Source organism: Passer domesticus, chromosome 1 (genome assembly GCF_036417665.1).
Source record: "Passer domesticus isolate bPasDom1 chromosome 1, bPasDom1.hap1, whole genome shotgun sequence".
Classification (NCBI taxonomy): domain Eukaryota; kingdom Metazoa; phylum Chordata; class Aves; order Passeriformes; family Passeridae; genus Passer; species Passer domesticus.
In genome coordinates, this window is record NC_087474.1 from 72,986,418 (window position 1) to 73,003,481 (window position 17,064).

At 38.7% G+C, this 17,064-nt stretch overlaps 1 protein-coding gene across 2 annotated transcripts in view; it reads left to right on the plus strand.

Annotated features, from left to right (window-relative positions):
- The window catches only part of CAP2 (cyclase associated actin cytoskeleton regulatory protein 2), a 68,453-nt gene that overhangs the window by 12,330 nt on the left and 39,059 nt on the right, over window positions 1-17,064 (plus strand). For both annotated transcript variants that reach the window (XM_064424121.1, XM_064424110.1), the window contains one exon: window positions 3,495-3,595. In XM_064424121.1, the coding sequence (XP_064280191.1) occupies window positions 3,495-3,595 (101 nt within the window). The remainder of the gene's footprint in view (window positions 1-3,494; window positions 3,596-17,064) is intronic.

A 17,064-nucleotide genomic window follows, 5' to 3' on the forward strand; every position in this document is an offset into this window, starting at 1 on the left:
CAAAATAAAGTAATATTTTTAAAAAAATATTTAGAAGTGCCATGTGACAAGCTTAGTAGCATGCACAATTCTAAACTAATATAACCTAGAAAATTAATGATTTTACTTTTCTTAAATATACTGTCCATGTTTCAAACTTTATTCGTCTTTCCATTTTAGCAATTATATTTACAACTTATATCATTGTAAATAACTCCCCAGGTGAAAATGTCTGTTTGAGCCCAATTAGCAGAAGAAATGAGACATCCCCTGAATGTACAGCATAAATATTCCCATAGAAATCACCAATATAAACACTGTTGATTTGCCAGCTCTCTTGGAATTTCACAGTTCAGACCCACTTAATTTGTTTAACATCCTTAATCAAATATGAGTTTGTTTGGAAGCATTTGCTCACTAAAGACTGCTATATATCCATGGCCTTACATTGTTATTTATCTCTTGAGCTGTCTGTTCTCAAGTGGCTCTCCAAAGCACTACAGTGGAGAATATACCAAAAAAGCCTGTTCTTTGTCTATTCATATAATATCATTGAATCATATTTTTTCATGCTTTAATTTTTGTGGTACCTGAAGTTATAGGCTAAATAACTTTACATATGTGGTACTTCTAAATATGATGGAATAGAATTGCTCTTTCCTTTCTCCAAAACTTGTTTTTTTCATCCAGAACCCCAACATATATATCTTTATTAGCTTCATGTTCTTTGCCCGTCTGTATTCCTTGCCCTTTCTTGGATTCCCCAGAGAACAGCACATCCTAGCATGGACTCAGCTGCTGTACAGAAGCTCCATGACACATGGAAAGTTGCAGGCAGCTTCCTTTACTGACACAGCAACAAGAGAAGTGTGTGAGCTGCTGTATTGTCCCCTATGCCAGCCGACACATGCGGGGGACGTTCCCTGCACCCTTGTGTCTGTCCATGGGCCTGCACACTGGCAGCTGCTGTGGAGCAGCTGACTGAGAGCAGTGTGTTTCTGTGGCAGGAAAGCCATCTTCCAGCAGGTTTCCATGGCAGATGAGTTTGCCAGTCACAGAAAGCTTCAGTAAAAAAGTGCTTGCAGTCCAGACAAAAGCTAGGCAGCTAGCAAACTGTAGCAAAGTCAGGGAGAAATATGATCTGTTGTACAAACTGACAAATAAATCAATCACCACTTGGAATTGTGCAATTCTCAAAGAATTTAGTCATGTAATGAGTCCATTTGGGTGAATCTGTATTTATCCAGAGCACAGTATTGCAGAACCAGGGCTGCTTTCAGAACAGGAGACAACTCACCATGCCAGGTACTTCCATGAAAACTGCTTATATTCTTGACCTGACCTAAGAGCTCAGTCAGGTTAAAAGATTCACCCCCCAGGGAGCCAGAGCTGAACACCCCAACAGATCCCTGGAAGAAACCAACTGAGAAGCCTTGTTGAAGTGTGATTATAAAACACACCCACTGGGAGACTGCAGTAAGAAGCTGAGATGAGCAGCACCATGGGGTGCTTGCCAGGCTGCATAACGTCTCCAGGCAGTGTCTCACACAGGGACTCAGGAATTAGCTTTTGCTGGTGCAGTTGGGAAAGTCTTCAGTTTGTGAGACTGGTACACCTACAGTGCCCCAAACACCACTCTGTGTGCCTGTGTCACTGTGCCTCTGAAGAGGTTCACATTGCCACAGCCACTGCAAAGGAAACAGTCTTACAGGTCTCTTCTTTCTTTTTCTCCTTCAAAACTGTCACTCAAGCCAGAATGTGGCCTTTTTAAAATCTCCAGCTGAAATGGAGGTACATTTCTTTCTTCAACCATGACCTCTATCCCCTAAAAGACCATTTCATAATTAGAATTATTTAAAAAAAATAGCCTTGGCTTTTTTCAATTAATACATTTTCAGAAACAGGATGGGAGATCTGTACCTTCACTGTTTTCCTAAATGGCATTACAACAGCAGAACTGCAAATAAATCATTCCCTTGCTCTGCACGGCCCACAGCAAATTCTAGTAAATGCTTCTGGGAGTGAGCTGCATTGAATAGGAAAAAATAGCATAGTTGCTTTCTAGTTCTGCATAGGAGAATTTGGTGAACTGTTATGTAAAACTCCACTCTAAAAGGAAATCGTTACAATGAATCTTTTGGAAACGTACACAGATTTTGAAAAAGAACATAAATGGGCTCTGGAAAGCATCCCCACAGCTAAAACCTTTTGTGCATTAGGTCATTTGAGGGGTTTACACACAAACACTTAATATGGAAGAAAGCCCAGAAATTCCTCAGAATTATAGGTGAATGGCATCAAGAGAACAAAAGGAGCCTTGAAATCCCACCTAGCTGACTAACTATATTTTCTTTTTCACACGGGCCACTGCGAACTCCAGTTGCCAGAGCCTGTCTTTTATTCTGTCATGGAGCCAGATGACTCTTGTGGAATAAAGGGGGCTTTCATAACTATGAATTTGGACACAATTGTTATATAGTGCCAAAAGGTTAAAGCAGATTCTCTGGGGAAAGCCTGGTACCTCTTCAGAGCAATCCTCAGGCTTTATTAATGAGGGAGAGAGGCAGGGAAGAATTTTAACCTTGTTCTCTCAGATCCTACATATGTCATGGATTCACATGTGTGTCATTCATGCTGGATCTGGCAAAGGTTCTGAGGCATAGAAAGACACGAGGGGAGTAACAGGAGGGTTGGAAAGCATCAAAGGAAAGATTATTTTTGCTGTCTTAACGGTACCACATATTGCCATGTAGAAGCCAGGTGCTTAAGAAACTGAGGCCGATCTGCACTTTCTGATTGTTCACTTAATCAGGAAACTGCTTTGTGTACCATATAGAAAATAGCAGCTTTATTCCTCCTTTGTAATGTATAGCATATATATAGTCAGTGGGATATGTTGTCTGGAAGACTTGTTTGAGCTTTCTTTATCCAGTGACAGTTTCGCAAGGTGAGACAACAAAATGAGGAGATTACAAAGCCCTATCTCCCTGCATAAATCTACTGTCAACCCATTCCAACGACTCTTGCTGGAAATGGAATTGGTTGCTACTAAAAGCCACCAAACATCACAGAGATCTTCAGGAATGGAGTAGTATAAAAATAGTTTGAAGTACAGTGCAGGTTCTCTTTAAGGATTAATATTTGGTTAAAGTACAATAGGGGAATTTTGTTAAGAGAATTAGACTTCTCAGGTCACTCCTTTGAAGGGCTGAGAGATTTTAGCACATGTTTGTTTTAGCACATGTTATTTTAAGACGAAAGAGGCTTCCCATTGCATTATACACAGGAAATTCGCTTACAGGTTCCTTTTCAAGTTCTACCAAGAGCAGGATTTTTTTCTCTTCTTTCTATCTAGGACAAAAATAATTTTACATCCTTTTTCACTGATTCCATAAATCAGAAATGAAGTTACAGCAATCTCCTCAGTTTCTATGATACACCTCCTCCATCTGCTACATGTCCTATGCATTATATACTTTATGAACCCATTATAATGGGATGTTCCTCTTCTACAGGCATAGCACCATATGTGGAAGCCTTTGATAGGCTGCTGAATGGAAGTGTTGCTGAGTTTCTCAGGTACAGCAAGATTCTCGAAGGTGACGTGAAGACACATGTAAGTATTTACTCAGAATTTCCCATGATGATGGAAGCATACAAGTCTTGGAATCTGTATGATCAGCCTTGATTTCTGAGTAGAGGAGTATCTTAATAGCAGAACAAACTCTAAGTTATTAATTCTTGTAGTAGAGATAGCCTGGCATATCACACTGAGTACAGTTGGCTTGGGAACAGCACAAGATTGTGTAGATTCATAAGAAGAGATTGCTTGCCTTCTACAGCACTAAAGTTGGACACCATAGAATGCAAAATTATAAATACTCTCAGTCAGAAGCAATTTGAATAGTTTTGTTGGTTGCTGAGCTCTTTGCAGGACAGGAACACAATTAAGAACATGTGCCAACAAATTAGTAGCAAACAACAGGTGGGCCCAAGCAATCATAACTTCCTGTGGTTGTTTTCTAGGCATGTGTATCATCATTCCAATTAATATAGAGATATTGTTCTCATTGCTTTTATTACTCACATCTCTTTCATTTGTAACAATGTGGCAAGCTAAAAATGATTCAGCCATTTAAATGACCTTTTGTTAAAAATATAAGTTATAGCAAGGAAGAACTATGGTATCATTTTCATGATGACAATACTTTCTAACCTTATGATCTTAACTTTGTGATCAGAACTTGTGTCATTGTATTTTTTTAAGTTGGTCTTCCCTAAAATGGGTGGTGATGGAATTGACAAGGGATGGAGTCATCTTACCAACAGCTTACCAATATATATTTGGAAAAAGAAAACCAAAAAAACATCCCACACATAAGAGAGCTGGGGTGCTAGCTGGATCTGAAGGAATGTGGTGCTTTTGACTTTTCCGGTAGATCCATGCCATCAGGCCTTCCTCTGTGTGTATGGTTCCCAGTTGATTGCTGCTGCTCTACATAACAAACACTGTAACCAGAAAAACATGCAGTCCTACAAGATACTGAGATTCATGTTGCAAGGCCAACATAAATATTCTTCAGCACAACCAAAGCAACCACTCTACTTACAGAGAAAGATGACTGGATTATGACTGTGATCTGTGTTTTTTTCTCTGGTGTTACATGTTCTGGTTTGTAGGACAGAGTTTCTGACCTAGTTAGGCCTAGAAAATAGGAGGGAATAAGGAGTCCAGGCAATCCTAGATGATCTTTGTTTTTCTAAGGAAATGCTGCACTCCCTTTTTTTTTTTTTTTAAAGCCTAGACAATTATACTATAAGCTACAATATATGTACTTTGTTCCTCAGAGAAACTAGGGGAAAATAAATAAATGGGGGTCAGAGGGTTGGAGGAAGAATTATGAACCTAACTGAAGAGACGATTGCTCCCTGGAAAGGATTGATTCCAGCTTGGTTTTTGTTCATTAGACATTATTATTTTGCAGTTGATTTCTCAACAGTTTAGATCTGAGTGATATAAAAATAGTCTTCTAATACTAAGCAGGGAAAGGGATTGCATTAAACATTCTAAATTGCTAAACCCTTTTTAATATACACTATCTCTAAATGTTTAAATCATTGAATAAGTAAGTGTATTAATTTATGCATTTGCCACTATTTCTTACTCATAATTGAGTCCATATAAAATATTATTAATAATTTGTTAGCCAAGTCTGTGGACAGTCCCTAGCATATTGTTGATGATAGTGTAATGCAAGCTGTAATATGGAGTATTTGTTAGTGCTATGAGCTTAGACATTGCATTAGCTTTCTTTACATAAAGAAACTGGTGATTCTGATTGCAGCCTACTAAATATTCTGAAATCTTAGATTCTGTGCTTACAACATGGAGCAGACTGTGGTTGCCTTATGCTCATGCTTATCACTGAAGCAACATCTGTGCTTTACCTTAACAAGTGGAACAAGGAGTATTTTTCTTCTGGGTGTCTTATAGACCATGTGTCCTCAGCATTATACTTGCAGCTGCTGTCTCTTTCACATAATGAGCTGAAGGGAAGGTTGTATTTTGTTTCAAAAAACACCTGTTGCCTTGAAAAACCTCACATACCTGACAGACCAGAATGGTAATATGAGAGAAAGAGAGACTTCATATTATGCTAAAAAAATGAGGGATTTAACATGATGTGTTTTGTGCTGATGGCTGTAACGGTTGTGTGGTTTGTGTGCCTGGCAAAAGGAAGAATTCAGACACAACTGGTATCTGTTGGGGACCCTCGTTCCTATTTTTTCCAGCATGCCATACTCTAAAAAGTTTGTTGAAAGAGAACAAAATAAACAAACCACAAAAAGAGCTAATAGCTAGCTTCTGGCACTCTTAAACACAGCAGCACAGCGGGCTTTACAAAGATTAGTTTATCAGAGTTCTGCTTAGGCTCAATCTTGAGAGCAAGATATTTCTCATTCAAATTACAGGACATATGGTGGTGGATCTCTGAGGTCAACTGCACTGAAGAAATGAACCACTTTTTAAAAGACAGGGAGAATGGTTAGGCTTTTACGTACTCTATTTAAAACAACTTACCCTAAACAGCTAAGATAAGATCTTTTCCCTATTCTGTCACTGTAGAATAAAGATCTGGTGATTATATGGATATTTCTATGAAATGCAAAGTCTCCTACAGGCACAGATTTTCTGAAACTGCTTTCTGCTGTCCATGTCATAACTGCAGAGTGTGTGAAGTCAGTGAAAGAGTGAATGTGGCCAGGACTGCTACCAACCAGCTGTCTTTGGCCTGACATACCAGTGTCTTGGAGGTTGTCACCAACCATTACAGGTTGTAACAGCCCTGAAGCTGACTCACCATATATGCCAACACCAAAAACTATCCTTCTGTCAGAATAAGGGAAATTCAAAATCAGTATGAAACAGATTGTGACTCTACAGCATAGGCTATGAATCCAGCACTCAGAAAATGTGTCAAGGATAACAAAGAGCTGCTTGTGGAAGGCATAGTCTACCTTTAGATTGTGTCCCAGTGAAGAAGCTGGGTTCAAGCAGGTTTGATGGGCTCTTTGCCTTGGCAAAGCAAAGAAACCAAGACTTTAGAAGGCCAAGAAGCAGGTTTTTGTAATGTGTTTCTTATGAATTTCTTCACATTATTTTTGTTTATGTGCTATCTCAAGTGGTGGAATACTTTGGCTTGAATTTGAGTAATGTACCAGATGAGACATCATGATAGGAAGAGAATGTACTGGTTCTACAAGAGAAGGATAGATAACCTCACATTTCCATATTTTAGTATTTTATGTGGTACAGAGTAGAGCATAATTGCAGCCTTCTGTCAAACACATAAGCTAATACTTGCCTTTTAAAAATGTTTATTTGTAAAAATCTTTTAACCTCCCAACTCCACCAGTTGAAAGAACAGATTGTCTGTGTGATTCATTTATGTTCCCTCTTCTCTCATCCAAGCTATTTATCTTGGAATGGAAAACTATAAAAATATGGATGTCTTTTCCCTCCTTTCTTCCATCAACTTCCAGCTGCTGAAATGCAGAGCTCAAAACAAAAGCTCAAAGAGCTTGGAGCATTCAGAAATGAAGTGGTAGGTGGTTCAGTTGCTCCTTATTGGAAGAGAGTTTGGATGCAATCCATTACATGTATGGCTGCCTGAACAAGGTTAGCACTGAGAAGTAATTCACAGCACATTATCCAATTTGCAGGAGTTCTCTGTGTGCATGCACTTGTTTCTTACCATGGTGAGCAGAGAAAGCAACGTGCACCCCACAAATGTCATATGCATGTACCCAGAGAATTTCTCTATCTATTACATGAAAGTAGTGACATTCTTCTCTTCTTCCTAGTAAAGTCCATGTAAATATAAACTGAGAGAGCTGAAAGCAGGAGATATGTTTTATGAGATATATGTGCACTTTGCAAAGTGCCACTCTGGTTTGGACTGTCATTGCAGTTGAAAAATCCTACCTTCCTCTTTTTTTTCAAAAGAGTCGTTATGACACATGAAATGTTGTCTTTTCATGTGAGAGATGTGCTGCTGTCTGTGATACACCCAAAAAACCCCCACTTTTGCGCTTTATCTTAGCTAATCTAAATGCAGACTATCAACCCCATTATTTGACTGATTCCTCATTCACAAGGCAATTTGCTTACAGGGCAACAGAATGCACAAGTGTACTCTCGTGTTCATCTTTTGTGCTCAGAGGCTGTGCGGTTTTAGGCATTGTGTTGAAAGTTGAATTAGAGCTCAGAGAAGAGGATGATGTCAACATGCCCAAAGAGAAGCTTGCTGTCAGGCTGCCTTTGCAGTTCTGTGAGAGGTATTTTCTGCTACATGGAATAAACACCAAACCAAGGTGTTAGTGCAGGACTGAGGAAAATGGAATACATTAAAAAAGAATAAAAAGACAGATATTTTTGACAGCATAAAAAATTGCTCTCAATTGAGAGAAAGAGTCTTAGAGCATAGAAAATGGTAGTGCTGTCCACCAAAAAGGAAAATAAATTAAAATCATCAGCCCTGGAAATCTGTCAGTGTTAAAGTTGATTTTGTAATGCTAATTCAGCTGTGTTTCTCACCCTATATATGTACTACAAGATACTTCATAAAATGAACACTAAAGAACGTTCACTTTAATAGGAGAAGAAAGATGGAAATGCAATATATACAGTCTAGCCAAGAGGCTAATTTAGAGGTTAGTTTAGAAAAAACCTGACATTTCTAGGAGTTCTACAACTTTTGATTTCTCTGTTCTAAAGGACAACTTCCCATATGGCCTAGGGATTGAATCTGGCTTTCAAAACAAGCAGGATTTGTTGAGGCAGCTGCAGTGGTATGCAGACATGCTTGTACCTGTTGGACACCTGGTTGGGAATAAAGATGGTTTCTGAGCATGAAGAACCTGTCCATTCCAAGTCTAGAACACCACCTCCTGAAAGAGTGTGTGTTTTTCCAACAGTTTTGATTGTAACTGGATCAGGCTGTTAGTTTCTTGACACTGACATTGCAGTAAATACCACTTGGGGTTTTTTTTATTATTTAAAAAGGCAAGGAAGATATAAAAGTATTTCAAACAAGTATTGAAAAATAAATGACATGGTGGCCAATACTGGGCTTTTGTCGTGTATTGCTGGCATGAGAAACATGCACCTGTAAATTCAGGGGGGACAGTGGTGGGAATATATAATGAGAACATTCCATATGGCATTTAGTCAGAAACATAAGAAATCAGAAACACAAACACTCAAGGCTGTCAAGAGTTATTCATAACCTGTTTTCATAGGGTTTCTTTGCATGAGTAGCTCCTGACTTAATCCATAAGCAATTGATTTCAAATTAGTGCAGTTGATCAGGGACCATTACAGACCATTTTAGACCAAAGTCTGAAACTATTGCCCCCTAAAAAGGATTTTGTTTGTATATGGTTACTCAGTACAATGGGATTTCCTGATGTCCCAAGGGTGCTAGAAGAAGGTATCAGAATGATTTGAGTGGGAAACTTTGTATGCAGTGTGAAAACAAAGAAAAATCCATCATGTTTGCCCAAGAAAATGTTAGATAAGTTGCTCTTATTGAAAAAATTGGATCATGAAGGGTTCTTTAATTGACCAGATGAATTCAGAACAATATTCAGTGTTTAGACTAGATATAATGTCCATGTTTTACCAATCCATTTACTTAATGAATGGAGCAATTAATCAGGGCATACATTGCATTTTTGACCATTTGAAGTCAAAGTCAGAACTGATCATATGCTTTAGCTCATGCTAATTTTGCTATCCGTATAAAATTTTTTCATTGGAGCCCTTTAAGAGAATATTTGAGTCAACTGGCAGGAAACCAGTTTTTCTTGGTGGTTTTCCAGGAGAAGCAGTGTACAGACTAGAAGCATAAGAGTTCCACAAGTTGAAAACCACTGCGTCAGCTTAGCCAGAAATCATAAGGTGATAAAATTACATGGCTAAAAGAGCGAGCTAAATTACAGATGGCTTTAGAGTGTGAACCACCTACATTCACAGCCACAAACACAGTGTGAGTGTGTCTCCACAAGCCTGTTGCAAAGCCATTGCCTAGGTCACTTGCTGGTGAAGTCAGGAGACAACTTATTAGGGAGGCTTGGATATATGGAGTTGGCACAGAGCCAGGGTCCATGAGGAGGCCTTGGTGATCACTTTTCTCTTTTCAAAGCAGTCTAGGATCTAGAGAGCATCTAGGTAACAGTCATGTCAGGCACACAGCATCACTACTGCTGTGAGGTGTGTGGTTCTCACAGCAGTAATTTCTAGTGAACCACTGCCAAGTTACACTTTCTTGATCCATCAGAAAAACAAAGACAGCATCCTTGCTATTGTCATCAGCATGACTCTCTTGTGACTGAAAATTCTTTATGGTGCTCATAGTTCTTATTTCTCTGGTGAAGGTTATGAGTTGGAGTAGTAACATAATTCAAACCCATTTGTTTCAATCTGAGAAATACACATCTATGAATGCTTTTTTTCCCCCATTTCTTTTTCTGTTTTGGGACACATGCTTAAATTATGTCATTTGTTGCTACAGGCTATGAGTAAGTCTTTTATTAATTTTCAGTCTCATTCTTTCTGAAGAGCACGTGTACACTCTTTTCACTCATCTGCCTCCCCATCTCTGACCTGCTTTTATTTTTGCTAGCTGGTTGCAACTGTTTTGAGTGTATAGAAATGCTGGGCTTGGAAACTGAGAAGGCTGTTCATTGTCGTCAGCAAAAAACCAAACAATGAGCTCAGAATCTGGCTCTTCAGTCAGTTTCTAGTAAAAAGGAGTTCAGTGAATAATGAGAATTAAGCCACAAGGGAAAGCAGTGTGTGGTTTGAATGTTGTTTTAAATAAGCTGGGAGTGCTGTCAGGAGTGATGAGGGTATAATGTGGCCACAATCGTGCATTGCCTCTTTTTATCCAGTATGAATTACATGATCAATATGGTCACATTTCTGAATGTTGAAGAGTCCATTAGGATAGATTAAACCATGTCACTGTCACTGCTAACTTCTTTTTAGTCTACTGACACCCATAAATGGGAATATGTATTTCCACAATTAATCTGCACTGCAAAGCAGTTTAAGTATTGGTGCAGAGTTTTATAAGTTTAATTATGTGGCTTATCCCAGAGATACAGTAAAAAGATTTATTAAGCATCTTTATGTAGAACTTTGAGGCTGAAATATTTCTTTATTGTTGCTTTAATACATGTTCTGTTTAAAAAAAAAACACTTTAGTTCAGATCTGCTTTTCTATCACATCCTTGCCTTTCAGAGAGGCTGAGGCTCCCTCTCCGTGTATATTGTTATTTAGCACCTCTGAAAAGGAAAATATGGTTCAGGTGGGAAGAAATACTATTATAGATGTTTGAGCTTTAAGCTTTGAACTGACTTCCATGTTAGCAAATTTTGGTTGGGCGCCTGGGATTCTTTCAAGGTGATGAAAGTGGAAGTGAGTTTACAGGAGACGAGTTCTGGCACTTTTAGCCTTTGAGTTGCTTTCAGAGAGCTCAGTGGGACTACTTGCAGAGTGAGGTGGCAATGTCACCAGTTGTCTTGAAGTGCACGAGAGGCAGAACATACAAAAAAGAATTTTCCATATAAGAACCTATTTGTCCAAGCTTTCTCTCTAAAGATAGTACAATTTCTTAGATATCAGTGGGTCTCCAGTCTTTATCAGGCAACTTGTCAGACAGAGAAAGTCAAGAAATCAGTTCTTCAGAAGGGTGCTCAGTGATAACTGGTAGAAGAATATTTATGAAGTAAAACTTCAAGAAGTGTTGTAACCTTTTTAATTTACAGAGAGAAGCATCTGAACTTCCTAGAATTTGTGTTTGTTAAATCAGGGACACATCTAAGGCTTGTGAAATTTTAAAGTTTTCTGAAATTTCATTTGTATGGATTTGGACCTTCACTGAGAAGGGCTTCTGACAGAATAGCTGGTGATAGAGAGTGGGGTGCTTAGCAGCAGCCTCAGGGGCAAAGCAGCCCAGCAGAGAAATAACCAGAGTGCCTGCAGCCAGCACAGCAAAAGCGTGTTTGTGCAGATCACAATGAGACCTGCAGGCCCTGAGACCTCTGTGGTTCTCTGATGTGCTGGGTTACAAGATGTGTTCCATGGAGGAAATGTAGGTTTGCTTTTCCTCAGGGAAAAGAGGTCTTTCCACAAATAGTTCCTCAACACTGGCAACCAGGTCCTCCAAAGAACTCTGAGCTCAGATGTTCATGGGAAAGGAAAAAGGCACCTGAATTTCAAAAACTGTTGATCTTGGTAATAACAACGTGTAGACTTCATTATTTCAATGCATTGTATGTAGTTTCTGTTTTTTTAAAGAAAGTAGTATTTAAAGAAGTAATGCACTTTTTCAGAGATGCATAATGTAGCTTCAGGTAACAGGAGAAACCAGAGGCTTCAAAGGGCTGTGAAAGTTTAATGTACCCTACTTTCTGTTCTTCAGTGAAATCCTGAACTGAGCTAGTTTCCCTTTGCCATCACTCTCAGAGAAACCTGCTTGTTTATGTAGGCTAGTCAGGATGAAGAGCTGTAAGAGCTTTCTCAAGAAGACTGTGGCCAACTTCTACCCTGTGCAGGTTGGGGTGCTTTCTTTTTGTTTTAGCTTTCTTTTAGCTTTTTGTCTCCCTAATACAGATTACCAAAAAAAACACCCCAAAAATCATTTTGTCATGGCATAATCTTTGACATGTGATACAAAGAATATTCATGTAATGGTTTTACTTAAATGTATCCCTCCTGAAAAAGCCTTTTACCTCAGGAGTCCTGGGTTATTTAACAAAATGGAGACAGGTCAAATCCCTGCTTATCACTGATTGCTGTTACTCATACCCTAACACTCATAAAATAAAGTATTGACAGTCTTTGGTTATTAGAAACTCCAGACAACAATGGTGGACTGGTATTTTAGTGGTGGAGAGAAGCCATTTGTTCCTATGGTGGTTTTATGCTTGTTTTTAAAATGTTTGGCTCTTTTTATCTGTTTGTTTCTATGGTGATCACTAATGACATATTGCAGAGGCAGAAAATGACAGCACAAATCCTGCACCGCTGACAAACAATTTTGTGGCTGTGTCTGGTCTATAGAGAAGCACCAGGGACCAGGTGCTTACATCTAGATCAGGTGCTGCAATGTGACAATAGCACCCTTTGCTTCTACTGATGTGGAGGCCTTTAGATCCATGGCTGTGTGCTGTGCAGTGAGATGGCAGGAAGTCTCCATCAGGTGACTTGGCACGTTGCAGAAGTCTGTGATAGAAATTGAATTCTTGAATTCAAATTTGAAATGAAGAATTTAAATTGAAATTCTTGAATTTCAAATATGTATTTAGAAATAATCTTTGAAACTTGAAATTCTTGAACTTGAATTCTTGAACACTTTCAAACCTGCTCAGAAAAGAAAGGTGTTGTAAAGCCACCAACAATTTTGTCTGAAAATAAACCATATATTGAGTAATGAGTGGACTTCTTATTTTTGTACACAATTCTCAGTATTTTTTCTATGCTGAATTTTCTGGAAGCCCTAACTATCAGCACACTACACCTGTTTTTGGAACTTCTGTGTAAAAGTTGAAATGAACAGAGGTCAAGAGACTCATAGATTTTTGGCTATTGTCAAAGAGATTAATGAAGAATTTGTGAATCTGGAAGAAAAAAAAAGCAGCCTGAGCTTTAGGAGAGCATCAGCTAGTCAATCACTTTGGTCTGGCCTTGCTCTTCCTCTGTTATGGGTGGTGAAGGTTATTTGAGGCGTTTTTGGAGAATATGATCTCCTATTGCTTCATTTGGCAGTAATAAGTAGCTGCAGTGGCCCTAAAGCAAAATATTTATATCCGTTTGAAGCAGTGACAGATGAACAAAATAATTGACTGTTTCTGCTACTAATTTTAATAATAATTCATTAACAAAGCTGACATTTAAATAATATTCATTATGTTTTAAACTTAACAGTCTCTTGAAATCAATCAGAAAACCACATGTCATTCAAAACTGAGAGGGTTTAGAGGAAATTCTGGAACACTGTGGCAGACTTTATCGGTGCAAACAGTGCAGAACATGTATATTCTTTACCCAAGGCAATAATATTCAAATTAATGCAAAAACAACTGTTGTGCTTTTAAATATCCCTTTCCTCCAGTTCATCTGTACAGTTCCTGTTTCAAATGGAGAAATAAAATGGTAGCAACAATCTACCCCAAATTATTCTATCCATCCTAAATCATTAATTAGCGCTGAGAGTTCTTAAAGAACAGTATGGTTTGAACTCCACCAGAAGTAAGAACTCTGAGTAGTTTAAGTCACAGTGAAGCTTACTAAAAATTAAAGTTAATGAACTGGGATACAGATGCTACTCTGAAACAAGTAATACTGTGACAGTTACATGATGCAGTGTTTAATACACGGGCAGATATAAACATCCAGCGAGACCAGCACTGATTGGTACTCTACAGGCAGTAGCAATGCTGAGAAATTTTAACTGAAATTCCCTAATTTAGACATAGCCATAAAGGCTGAAAACCACCAAAAAACCTCAGCGTAGGGGACAGCTAATTGGTGATAATCAATGTATCTGTCTGAAAATAGAAAAGAAAATATCTCAGGTGGTGACTGGTTCTATGAAAACCAATGGTATGTCTCCCATTGGCTTCAATTTTGATTTGAATTTCAACTCTGTTTTCTGCATGGACCAGTGAGAGAAAGGTGACAAGTTTTTTCTTTTTTACTTTTTATTTTCCAGAGTAAAAAGTGCTCTGTTTGGAGAACTGCCAGTGACTCTTTAAGGCTTGGTCCAGTTTTTAAAAATCCCTATCAGCCATTTAGCTGTTCAAAATAAATACCATCCACTAGGCTGGATGGTTTCTATAGCAGCCCCATCTTTACTTAAATTCTGTTCTTTTTCCATTTCTTTCCTCTCCCTTGAAGCCAGCAGCCACTTCACCACTTCACTTTGAAGAGGCTTTTGAAAGCAAAATGTAAAAGACAAGCAGTGTCTCTTCCTTTGGAAGTGCTGTCCCTCTTAGAGAAAGGCTAGGGTCAGTGAAGCTCCATCTGTAGTTTTCATTTGCTGAAATGAAACCTACAGTCACTGTGTCTTTTGCTAGATACAAAGGACCCATAATTGTTTCTGCAGAAACTACATTTTTAACTCAGGACCACTAAATCCCGTTTTTCCCTTGTGTCCTCTTTACCTTCTAGAACTGTATTTTGATTTGCTAATTATCTCTGTTAATGTTAGCATGTATATAGAAGCAGATGTGTAATATTCTCCAACAATAGAAGTCCAGTGGATTCTGATATTTACACTGTGCTTTTAAATGCTGTGATTTTGAGGAAATACAGTATTAAATACAATAACATTTGACAAATTCAATATTATAAGATCAGTAGGGTAATTTTCTTGACTAAAATTTCATTAGGAAATCTTATGTTTGTTTCTCTTATTTCTGAAATTTACATGTAACTTGAGATCTCAGCGTATGTGCCTGTTTGTTCTTGTAGCTTGCTTGGCACATAAATAATATTTATCTTTATTGGTCCTTGGATACCATAGTGAAGGTCAACTGAGATTGAACAGAACATTTAAAATGGGAAAGAGGCAGATCTTGAACCCACATGTGCTCTGGAGGGCTGAACCTCAGCAAAGCAAACTGGAAATTTGAGCTTCAGGTCCAGTGCATCTGCAGGTACTCAGTTTGAAACAGTGCAAGTTTGAGTGGAATTTGTACTCATGCTTCTTCAAACAGGTCAGCAGCGTTGTCTTCATCAAACATCTCTCACAGAGCCTCTGGCAATTTTTCAAGCAGTGGCTTCTGACAAATACCAGAGTTTGGCATTATGTTATGACAGGGAAGGTTAAACCAGTTGCTATTTTAAAGATTATTTCTAAATACATTTGATTCCTCCATTAACCTCTGCAGGCTTAACTGAGAAGAGGTGAGTCCATGCTGTTACTGCAGCGGTGACAGAGAGATCACTCATTGTAGTCAACCGCAGGTTTCCACAGCATGGAACCGGGCTGTCATGGCACACGTGCCAAACTTCAGCTCTTCCAGCCATATCAGTCACCTGAGTCAGCTGTCAAACAGACCTGAGGTGAAGGATTAAGATGTGTTATTCCCCACTTTACCAGTGGGGAAATTGGGGTGGTGCATGGAATGCCACATGGTCCTGGAATCCAGGTCCAAAGTCACAGCTGTCTCCTCCAGCCTGTAGAACAAATTGCTAAAAGCAGAGTAGGAAATGCAATGAGGAATTTGCTTCCTTCAAAATATTCACCTCATCTGAGGAATCTGTCTGATGACTGATGTGTCTGTATGTAATCCCAGGAATGCCAAAAGGATTACCCAGAGTTTTCAGGTGTCAATTTTCTGTTGCTCCAAAACATGTCCATTTTTGTCTGCAGATAGAGGTGTGCAAATTAGTGGTGTACTCCAGTCTGATAAATTTACTCACAATTCCTACACTATTTTTGGCACTCAATCTTCATTACTATAACTGAATATAACTGAAGGAGTTTCAGCTGATTTGTTCTGTGGCAGTCTTTTGTCTGAGCCACACAAGCTGTTGAGAAAGATCCCCTCTGGTGTGTTTTCACTCATTACTCTTTGCTGGTTTTGGGGGGGGTGTCTCATGAAAGAGTCACCGCCCTCCAAAATTGTAGTGCTGCCTGCTTAGTTACACAGCCTGGCTGCCAAGCACAAGGAGGTAGCAATGAAGTGTCATGTTTGAAAGACTACAAGAAAGAAATGGAATGGTGATAGACTGAACTAATGCATTCTTAATGAGAAGAAGCTCTTCTGTTGCTTTGAAGGGATGCAGGGAAAAAAGTACGGCATGCTTAGAAGCAGTAAAACTCTGAAAGCTGTTTTTAATGCTGTTGCAGAAAGAAGGAAGTCACTGTGGCAGAATGCTTATAAAATTCTACTGGTCAAATGCAAATACTGTGTTAGCATGATCGTTTTATTAAGATTTACATTCAGAGGTGAGAGATCTGGCTGCTCTGATCCCTACACAATTAAAAGCTTTTGGGAGTGGATACATTTTGGGCACATAGCACAAGGCTTGCAATCGATATATAGTCTACTGACAGCTGAATGTTTCAAATATCTTGTAATAAATTTTGGATAATAAAAAAAATGCAAGAAGCCACCATTTAAATGTAGCACAGGTAACTCAAAAGAGTGTTACCTATGGCTTGTGTGCACTCAATAGCAAAAGATTTCTTAAAGACAGTTCCCAGATGTTTTGAGAAAGTGGCCTTGGCCACACTCTGCACTAGAAAAGGAGAAGTAATACAGTTCTGGAGAAGTGAATCCTGATTCCACATCCAACAATAGTTTTCACACACATATGAGGCATAGTCAAGGAATGTCAGTCTTTTAGAAACATCAGTGTGTGTCATCCAATGGTCTGTCTCCAGCTCTGACCAAACTGCAGTGCTTCATAAAAAGAAATGAACAATGAAACAAGAAACTAGTTGTTACTTTGTTCACAGAGTGGATCAAAAAATCTTCTTCAGTCTCCATAGTGACCACTGGGA